The sequence below is a fragment of the Nerophis ophidion genome, linkage group LG02 (genome assembly GCF_033978795.1).
Source record: "Nerophis ophidion isolate RoL-2023_Sa linkage group LG02, RoL_Noph_v1.0, whole genome shotgun sequence".
Taxonomy (NCBI): domain Eukaryota; kingdom Metazoa; phylum Chordata; class Actinopteri; order Syngnathiformes; family Syngnathidae; genus Nerophis; species Nerophis ophidion.
Window position 1 is genome coordinate 55,464,042 of NC_084612.1, and position 10,861 is coordinate 55,474,902.

The following is a 10,861-nucleotide window of genomic DNA, read 5'->3' on the forward strand; positions in this document are numbered from 1 at the left end:
TGGTGATATCCTTTACACACTGATGTCGGTTTTTAATGCAGTACCGCCTGAGGGATCAAAGGTCCGTAATATCATCGCTTACGTGCAGTAATTTCTCCAGATTCTCTGAACCTTTTGATGATTTTACGGACCATAGATGGTAAAATCACTAAATTCCTTGCAATAGCTCGTTGAGAAATGTTGTCCTAAAACTGTTCGACAATTTTGCTTACAAATTGGTGACCCTCACCCCATCCTTGTTTGTGAATTACTTAGCATTTCATGGAAGCTGCTTTTATACCCAATCATGGTACCCACCTGTTCCCAATTAGCCTGCACACCTGTGGGATTTCCAAATAAGTGCTTGATGAGTATTTCTCAACTTTATCAATATTTATTGCCACCTTTCCCAACTTCTATGTCACGTGTTGCTGGCATCAAATTCTAAACTTAATGATTATTTGCAAAAAAAAATAAAAAAAAATGCTTATCAGTTTGAACATCAAATATGTTGTCTTTGTAGCATATTCAACTGAATATGGGTTGAAAATGATTTGCAAATCATTGTATTCTGTTTATATTTATTATCTAACACAATTTCCCAACTCATATGGAAATGGGTTTGCACATCCGAACACGACATGACAATCTACACCAAAATAGGAGTGTGAGACAAGAAACTAAAACACTACACGCAGCAAAAAAGTCCAAATAAGACAGAGTGTGATGTGACATGTGGTGACAGTACACCTACTTTGAGACAAGAGCTATATTGATGGGTTATGCTTTAAAGTCATATCCAAAAATGGTGAAGACGACTTTTTACTTTCAATATTGGCTGCTAAGTTTAATTTTTTTAATGTTTTCTGCTGGTGGTGTGCGGCGGGATTTTTTTTCAATGAAAACAAATGTGCCTTGACTCAGAAAAGGTTGAAAAACACTGAGCTAGTAAATGCATAAGCTAGTTAATGTCAGGCTTTCCCCTGACAGTTTGTCTATGTTTGAATTTTTTTCCTCTGCATTTGTCTGTTTCCTCTGTGTTTAGTATCTTCTGTCTTTAGTTCCTGTCTAGTGCTCTTATTTTGTCAGCTTTCTGTCTTGTTCCCTGAGTGCTGTGTTCCTCCTCAGCTGCGGCTGATTGGCACCTGGCCACACCCTTTGCCAATCAGCCTGCTCCTATTTGTATCTGCTTTGTCTTGTGTCAGTTGCTGGATCATTGTATTGTCTTGTTGATGTCACGTCTAGTCGCTCTTGTGATGTGTTATCGCTCCTGTCGTGTCGTACCTTGCCTTTGCAGCGTAGCGGTAAGCTATATTCAGTTGATGTTTGTAGCTTACTGTATTTTGTTCCCAGCTTCCGTTTTATTTTTCATTATACAAGTACGACTTCTGTTTGCCTGTTCGCTACCCGCTAGCTTCCACGCTAAGCTCCTGTTCGTTATTTTCTAGCTCCCAGGCTAGCTCCTTTTGTTTGATTATCCGCCTCGTGCACGCTTTGTGTTTGTACCCTTTTGGTTTTGTTTTTGTCTTAGTATTTAATTAAATCATGTTTTCACATTCCATGCCTCCCTCCATCTTTGCATCTTGGGGTTCGTCACCAAATAACTCTGACAGTTAAACCTCTTATTAACTAGCTAATTAATGTTCTTATATTAAAAAAAAATCGAGTTACATGTTTTTGGATGCGTTTTAGAGGGCTTGTACGGGCGGCCGAGAACTTACCTCAGCTGCGTGGTCAGCCACCTCCGGCTAGCCGTATTTTACGACTTAGAATGCATGAATGTGCGCAGGTGAGGAGGCTTCCAGGAGGAGGAGGAGTTGAGGGATGAGGATGGAGGGTGTTCACTATCTCCTCTCGTCGTCCCCCTGCTCTATCCTACAACCCAGGGAAAGCTCCTAGAACTCACACTTGCACCTCCCGCTGCGCGCAAAACTCCAGCCGGCGAGCGCTGCGTGAGACAGGACGGCTCGGATGTTGCGCACGCAGCGAGGCGGAGCACATTATCGGGTGTAGAAGACGCCGAGGAGCAATTATTAGCAACAACTTGAAGAGATTCTCTTCTTTCTTTGATACTTTTTTTTTTTTCTCGCACCTGCCGCTCGTGGGATTGCCGCGCGTCTTCTTGCTGGCGTGTGCGCAACCGAGGAGGCGTTTAGGGACTCGGTGCGCATCTGAGGAAGGTGACATGAAGGTGCTCGGGTGGACCACACTCGTCCTCTGCCAGTGCATCCTACGCAAGGTGAGTGGCACTGTGAAGATTTACCCCACAAGTGGGGGGAAATGCGTGGAAATATCCCACTTTTCTATCAGTAAGGTGCGTTTAAAGTAATCAGAAATAACACACTTCTCGTATTATTGACAAACAAAGGAGTTGTTCCATCTTCTCATGAAGGTTTAAGATGGCAAACATGTTCCACTCATCTCTGGGTGAGTTAAAAAGTGGATATTTACCCACAAGTGAGAGAAAATGTGTGGAAATATCCCACTTTTCTGTCAGCATGGTGCGTTTGGAGTAATCAGACAGAACAGATTCCTTGTATTAATGACACAAAAAGGAGTTGTTCCATCTTATAACAGAGTTTTGTGGTGAAAAAAAAATGCTCCTTTCTTTTCTTTGTGAGTTTGAAAGTGGATATTTACTCACAAGTGGGAAAAATGCGTGGAAATACCTCACTTTTCTATGAGTGTGGTGTGTTTGGAGTAATCAGAAGTAACACACTTATTGTATTAGTGACACACAAAGGAGTTGTTCCATCTTCTCATGAAGGTTTAAGATGGCAAACATGCTCCACTCATCTCTGGGTGAGTTAAAAAGTGGATATTTACCCACAAGTGAGAGAAAATGTGTGGAAATATCCCACTTTTCTGTCAGCATGGTGCGTTTGGAGTAATCAGACAGAACAGATTCCTTGTATTAATGACACAAAAAGGAGTTGTTCCATCTTATAACAGAGTTTTGTGGTGAAAAAAAAATGCTCCTTTCTTTTCTTTGTGAGTTTGAAAGTGGATATTTACTCACAAGTGGGAAAAATGCGTGGAAATACCTCACTTTTCTATGAGTGTGGTGTGTTTGGAGTAAACGGAAGTAACACACTTATTGTATTAATGACACACAAAGGAGTTGTTCCGTCTTCTCATGAAGTTTTGAGGTGGCAAACATGCTCCACTCCTCTCTGAGTGAGTTTGAAAGTGGATATTTACTCACAAGTGGCTAAAATGCATGGAAATATCCCACTTTTCTATGAGCGTGGTGCATTTGGGGTAATCAGACATAACATACTTTTTGTATTAATGACACACAAAGGAGTTGTTCCGTCTTCTCACAAAGGTTTACGGTGGCAAACATGCTCCACTCATCAGTGTGTGAGTTTGAAAGTGGATATTTACCCACAAGTGGGATGAGGTGGCGACTTGTCCAGGGTGTAGGCGCCTTCCTCCCGATTGTAGCTGAGATAGGCGCAAGCGCCCCCCGCGACCCCAAAAGGGAATACGCGGTAGAAAATGGATGGATGGATGGGTAAAATGCGTGGAAATATCCCACTTTTCTATCAGCATGGTGCGTTTGGAGTAATCAGAAATAACACACTTCTTGTATTGATGACACACAAATGAGTTGTTCTATCATATAACAGAGTACTAAGGTGGAAAAATGCTCCACTCAACTGTGTGTGAGTTAGAAAGTGGATATTTACACACAAGTGGGGAAAATGTGTGTAAATATCCCACTTTTCTATGAGCGTGGTACATTTGGAGTAATCAGAAATAACACACTTCTCGTATTAATTACACACAAAGCAAGTTGTTCCATCTTTCACAAAGTTTTAAGGTAGCAAACATGCTCCACTCATCAGTGTGTGAGTTTGAAAGTGGATATTTACTCACAAGTGGGAAAATGTGTGGAAATATCCCACTTTTCTATCAGCATGGTGCGTTTGGAGTAATCAGAAATAACACACTACTTGTATTACTGAAAGACAAATGAGTTGTTCCATCTTATAACAGATTTTAAGGTGGAAAAATGCTCCACTCAACTGTGTGTGAGTTAGAAAGTGGATATTTACCCACAAGTGGATAAAATGCGTGGAAATATCCCACTTTTCTATGAGCGTGGTGCGTTTGGAGTAATCAGAAATAACACACTTCTTGTATTAATGACACACAAAGCAAGTTGTTCCATCTTTTCACAAAGTTTTAAGGTAGCAAACATGCTCCACTCATCTCTGGATGAGTTTGAAAGTGGATAATTACACACATGTGGGGGGAAATGCGTGGGAATAGTGTGGAAATATTCCTCTTTTCTACCAGTGTAGTGTGTTTGGAGTAATCAGAAAATAACACACAAATGTATTGTTTCATCATATAACAGAGTTTTAAGGTGGAAAAATGCTACACTCCTGTGTGTGAGTTTGAAAGTGGATATTTATCCACAAGTGGGGAAAATGCAGGTAAATATCCCACTTTTCTATAAGCGTGGTGCGTTTGGAGTAATCAGAAATAACAAACTTCTCGTATTAATGACACTCAAAGCAAGTTGTTCCATCTTTTCAGAGAATTTTAAGGTGGCAAACATTCTCCACTCATCTCTGGGTGAGTTTGGAAGTGGAACAAAGTTGTAAGAAAAAGCAGATTTTAACGTATGTTTGAAAATAGCAGCGTTCCTGCAAGTGTGCTAATAAGTAAGTGGCAGTGCGGCCGCCTTCCTTATCTTCTATTCAGCCATTTCTGCTCCCAGCAACTTCCTTTCATTTCTCCTTCAGAAGTTAAACACGCCTGTGGCTTGTTTTATTATCTACAGCATCTCCGTCCTCCACAGAGAACTTAGCTGCTGATTATATGAGGCCAAGTGTGTGTGTGTGTGTGTGTGTGTGTGTGTGTGTGTGTGCGCTCTTGTATGATTACCCTTCTTGAGACATCAACAAGGAAAAGTAGCTTCCATATGACCGAAGTCATGCTCCCAATACGGAAAACCATTGCATCTAATAGAGAGCCAAATACAGGAGTCTGTGAACATTGCTCCAAAGGCAGGATTTTTTTGTCGATTTAATGTGCTTACAAAAGTAAACAATGACAGGAGCAAAGGCAACGATATATGATAAAAGAAGACGGCAGCCAAAGAAGGACTTCCCTGTTCATCCTCGAAAAAACCCCGCCAGGTGAACGGCTGATTTTACCACTTCCGGTGCTGACGTAAAACAACCCATATGTCACCATAGGATGAACGAATACATTACGCTACTAAGACTGTAGTGGCCATTAACAGTTAGCTTTTACGGCTGTATTGCCCAAAGTGCGCACAGGGACCATCTGTGGTCCCTAACTCCTTTGTCATTGGCCTTAAGCACATTACAGAAAACAAAAATATAGAGATCTCATTTGCACCCCTGGTGGTGAAATCCATCAAAATTAGGGTGGTACCAAAAAGGACGCATTTTTCAAATTGCTCCCCCTCTGGTCAACATACGAAATAAAAAGTGTGTGTAAAAATTTGAAGTGCGCCCCCTTTGGTCAAAATTAATAAAAACAATAAAAAATAAATATGTATATTAAGACATACTGTAATAAATTGAAGTAAATAATGAAGATTAAAAACAAATTACACACAAAAAAGTCAAAAAATAGGTTAACAAAGTATTGTTCTCACAATGTGTTGACTTTTTTGTTATAAAATTGGGAAACATTTCTCATATTCTTTCTGTTTCTGTAATATTGCAATATTTTTTCGTAAATTCTTTCCTTTTCTTATGTAGCATTATTACTTTTTAAGAAAAATGGTGACATTTGTCATGTGAAATTCGGACTTTTATTACAATATTGCCAATTTCCTGTGTTGTTCTTGTAAAACAATGACATTTTTGCAGTAAAACGATTACTTTTTTCATAATATTGCTTAGTGAAATTCCCGATTGTTATTATTATATTGCCAACATTTTTAAGTGTTCTTATAACATTGTCGTGTAAAATTGCGACTCATTTCACCAAATTTGCACAAATGTTCAGTTTTCTTTGTATAATTTTGACTTGCGTTGAGTAAAATGACAACTTTCATTACAATACTGCCAAAATTCAAAGTTTTTCTTGTGAAATTGTGACATTTTTCTTGTGAAATTCCAATTAATTTTTCACAACACGCTTTTTTATAGTTGTGTAGTATGTATATATTATTGATATTGTAAATACACATCTTTATATATCTACAAAGGTTAGTCCTGAAGAGGTAGGCCTTTTTTCGGAGGTCTCAAAAAGGTAATAAATACAAGAGTGTGTGTGTGTGTGTGTGTGTGTGTGTGTGTGTGTGTGTGTGTGTGTGTGTGTGTGTGTGTGTGCGTGTGTGTGTGTGTGTGTGTGTGCAGCTGCTGTCATAAATGGGTGTTCCCTGTGGCTTTTTTTGGCTACAATTATACATACTGAGTTGTGTGTGTGTACAGTATATACATCATCCATGCTCCATATAACACACACACACGCACACACACACACACACACACACACACACACACACATCCATTATGGATAATTTCATTTGTTACTGCAAGAATTCCAAGTACTTACAGTACTGATAACCGCACACACGGTACTCCACTTTTTAATGCCCAGTGCAATTCAAAGACACGTGTCTCACGTCAACTGCATTTTTCAAAGATTGTTGACAAAGACTGTATAAATATGGTCACGGTGTTGCGCTTTAAAAAGTTATGAGTTCCACGCCGTGCCTAAAAAGGAGTAGTAACAAGCAGAGGTTCGCCTATTCAAGCCTCTACGTGTGTACAATAAATGATTGATGGGTTGGTTAATTCATGTCTTACATTGTTTGTCACTATTTTCTAATAGGGAATTTTTTTTTTTTTAAATAAGTAATTATAATACTACAAAAAAAGATAATTTATTGAATCAAAAATATTGAAATTCAATGATTTAGTGAGCTTGCAAACATTATGCACAAATCTGTAATGCACAACTATTCTCGACAAAAAAAAAGACAAATATTAACACATTGAGTTGGTGACAAACCCCAAGATCCAGAGAAGGCGGCAGGCATTGTGTAAGAAAACATGATTTAATACAACACTAAAACAGGAACAAACAAAAGGGTACAAAAAAAAAAGCGCGCACAATGCGGATAACAAACTTGGCTAAGAACAAAAACACTTACTGTAACACGACGGAACTATGGCATGAACAGAGTGAACAGAAGTAGACAAAGCTACAAGCGAGAAAACAGGTAGTGGTGACATTGACACGACACAACAATAATCCAGCATCTGACTGGAGGACAAAACAGGCTTAAATAGTGTCTGGCTGATTGACACCAGGTGTGGCCAGGTGCCAATCAGCCACAGCTGAGGGGACACAGCACTCAGGGAGACAAACAGGAAACAGAAACAAAATAAGAGTGCTGACAGGAACTAAAGACAGGAAATACTACACACACACAGTGGAAAAGCTAAAACACAACCAAACTGTCAGGAACAAGCCTGACAAATATGACGTAATATAATTTGAAATATTTATATGCATGTACAACACTTCAGAATTAAATGATTGTATGGATTCAGCAAAGTAAGCAAACACATTTAAAATATAATGTGCACCTCATTGTGCATGCAATATGATTTTAAAATACCATGTACATTATTGCGCTTCACGGTGGTAGAGGGGTTAGTGCGTCTGTCTCACAATACGAAGGTCCTCAGGATCTTTCTGTATGGAGTTTGCATGTCCTCCCTGTGAATGGGTGGGTTCCGTCCGGGTACTCCGGCTTCCTCCCACTTCCAAAGACATGCACCTGGGGATAGGTTGATTGGCAACACTAAATTGGCCCTAGTGTGTGAATGTGAGTGTGAAGGTTGTCTGTATATCTGTGTTGGCCCTGCGATGAGATGGTCACTTGTCCAGGGTGTACGCCGCCTTCCGCCCGATTGTAGCTGAGATAGGCACCAGCGCCCCCCGTGACCCCAAAGGGAATAAGCGGTAGAAAATGGATGGATGGATGGATGATTTTAAATATAATTCACACCTCAAATATCATTGTGCATATAATATATCATTGCAGGGATGTTAAATATAATGTAAACAATTCTATGCACCTAAAACAATTGAAACATTTAGTGTGTCAGTATGTGGAATTAAATTATGGTCTGGATTAAGCAAAGTAAGCAAACACATTTAAAATATAATGTGCATCTCATTGTGCATGTAATATATCAAAATATTGATTTTTAAATCCCATTTTCATCATTGTAATTGCAATATATAACTATATTGATTTTAAATGTAATGTACACATCATTGTACTTAGTACTATATCACTATATTGGATTTTAAATATCATTGTACATGTAATATATCACATTATTGATTTTTAAATATTACATACATCATTGAAATTGCAAAATGTCATCCATACAATCCATTTTAAATATCATTGTACATGTAATATATCTCAATATTGATTTTTAAAAATCATGTACATCATTGACATTGCAATATATCACTTAATTGATTTTAAATATAACTTATACATCATTGTACTTGTGCTATATCACTATATTGGATTTTAAATGTCATTGTACATGTAATATATCATTGCAGAGTATTTAAATATAATTTTACCTACATCACATATAATGTGATATAATGCAAACATTTGTATGCACCTGCAACACTTAAAACATTTAGAGTATCAGTGTGTGGAATTAAATCATAGAAAGGATTATGTCAATAAATCAAACATTGTACTCATGTGATCAAATTTAATAAACTGTTCAAACCAAAGTGTATACAAAGAAGAAGAAGAAGAATTCTGATAATTGTCATCATTTTTTGTTTAAGTAATTTTTGTTCACACTGAGAAGAAGTAGTGAATGATATGTGTTAGTAATGGCCATTAAAATGGAAAAGGAGAGGAGGGATGATTAGGATCTGCTTCTTCCTACTCCTTTTTCGGACATGAATAGAAACTGGAAATTGTGATGCATGTTCAAAATCAACTTCAACCATCATGAAAACAATAACAGTACATTTAGTTAAAAAAAGAAACCGATGTATAAGTAGCCTAAATAAATACATAAAAACACAAATACTGTGGAGATTGCCTTCTAGCACTGTTTTATTTGCACGAATAGTGCAAGGCTTTTGCTTTCCAGCAAAATGTATTTTCTGAGTCTGTGTGTCTCTCTTTCTCTCTCTGGCTCCCACTCCAACTCCAACTCCAACTCCAACAAATCCTGTCTCCTTCCGGCTGCTGCTAATAAAGGTGACAGGTGATTAGATAAGAAGGTCCACCTGGGCCATCTACTCTCCTGTCGCTGTCTTCAAAGCCGGTCCTTGCACACCCAGTTACGCAGCAGGCCGCAGGGCACGCCCTTTCTACAAATACATAAACAAGCTAGATTAGTGAAAGGAATTTAAAAAAAAACATTAACATAAACAAAGTAATGACTCAATAAATATTAAAACGTCGGAGTAAAAACATAATGTAAAAAAAAAAAAAGCAGAATGAAGCAATAAGTCATTTTTTAATGATCATTGAAGTAAAAACGGGAAAATAGTCATTACGTACATCATTGTTATTGTTTTGCACTGATATCTTTGCACCGAAAGGGCTAAAGACTGACAGGATGAATTCTATCCTTTTCCATTTGGACTGGACTTGAATCAGAGGATGCAATGCTTATATTCAACTGGAAAATAGTCATTACTTAGACAAAGACTTAGAGAAACTTTAATTATCCACAAGGGAAATTATTCCACACAGTAGCTCAGTAACAAAATATGGAAAGTGTAAGGATGGAAAGGACAATGCAGGTATGAAATAGACTAAAACTGTACGGTAGTCGCAATATAAAATACAACATATATGTAATATTTACATAATATATGTACAGTACATGATATATACTGATATGTTATATGTGTATGTCAATTAATCAATCAATCAATGTTTGCTTATATAGCCCTAAATGACACGTGTCTCAAAGGGCTGCACAAGCCACAAAGATACCCTCAACTCAGATCTCACATCAGGGCAAGGAAAAACTCAACCCAATAGGTCATCATTTGTACATTATATAACAATTACCATTTACACAATTACAGTCTATGTAGCAGTTGCAGTAGAAAATAAACATTATAAAACAAATTCCTTATATAGTTCATACTTAAAATACTGTTTTGCACAGGAAGGCTAAAAACTGAATCCTCTCCTATTCCATTTTTTTTTACTGTACTTGAATCTATATTAGACCATATTTCTAATATTCGGACTATAATGTGCAATGATGTTGTATGTGTATATGTATATGCATATATATGGATACATGCACGTGTGTCGATATTTACATCTATTTAGATATCTTCTTTTTGATCTTTTTTTTACTCTTATATTACTAATTTGTTGTGTATGTACCTTAGGGGATCTGCCCCAATTTCGTTGTTCTTTGAACCTGTTTACTGTAATAATGACAAATAAAACTATATTCTATTATTCTGCACCGGAAGGCTTAAAAATACTGACTGGATGAACTGTATCCTATCCCATTTTGACTGTACCTTAATCAGAGGGTACAATGCATATATTCAACTGAAAAATAGTCATTACTTATATCATTCATAAACTGAATCCTCTCCTATTCTATTTTTGACTGTGCTTGAATGTATATTGGACCTTATTTATATTATTCACATGTTAAAAAAAATGCCACTTGCACTGCTGTCTTGTTGCACCAGAAGAATAGTGTTAGGACAATTGTATTCGATTCCATAGCCTTATATATATATATATATATATATATATATATATATATATATATATATATATATATATATATATATATATATATATATATATATATATATATATATATATATATATATATATATATAT

General features: G+C 37.2%; 1 protein-coding gene across 1 annotated transcript in view; it reads left to right on the forward strand.

The window, feature by feature from the left end:
* Nucleotides 1-1,855: 1,855 nt before the first annotated feature.
* Nucleotides 1,856-10,861, forward strand: part of LOC133542581 (neurexophilin-2) — a 172,736-nt gene continuing 163,730 nt past the window's right edge. Inside the window, exon 1 of the mRNA XM_061886854.1 lies at nt 1,856-2,218. Within this exon, the coding sequence (XP_061742838.1) occupies nt 2,165-2,218 (54 nt within the window). The 5' untranslated portion in view covers nt 1,856-2,164. The remainder of the gene's footprint in view (nt 2,219-10,861) is intronic.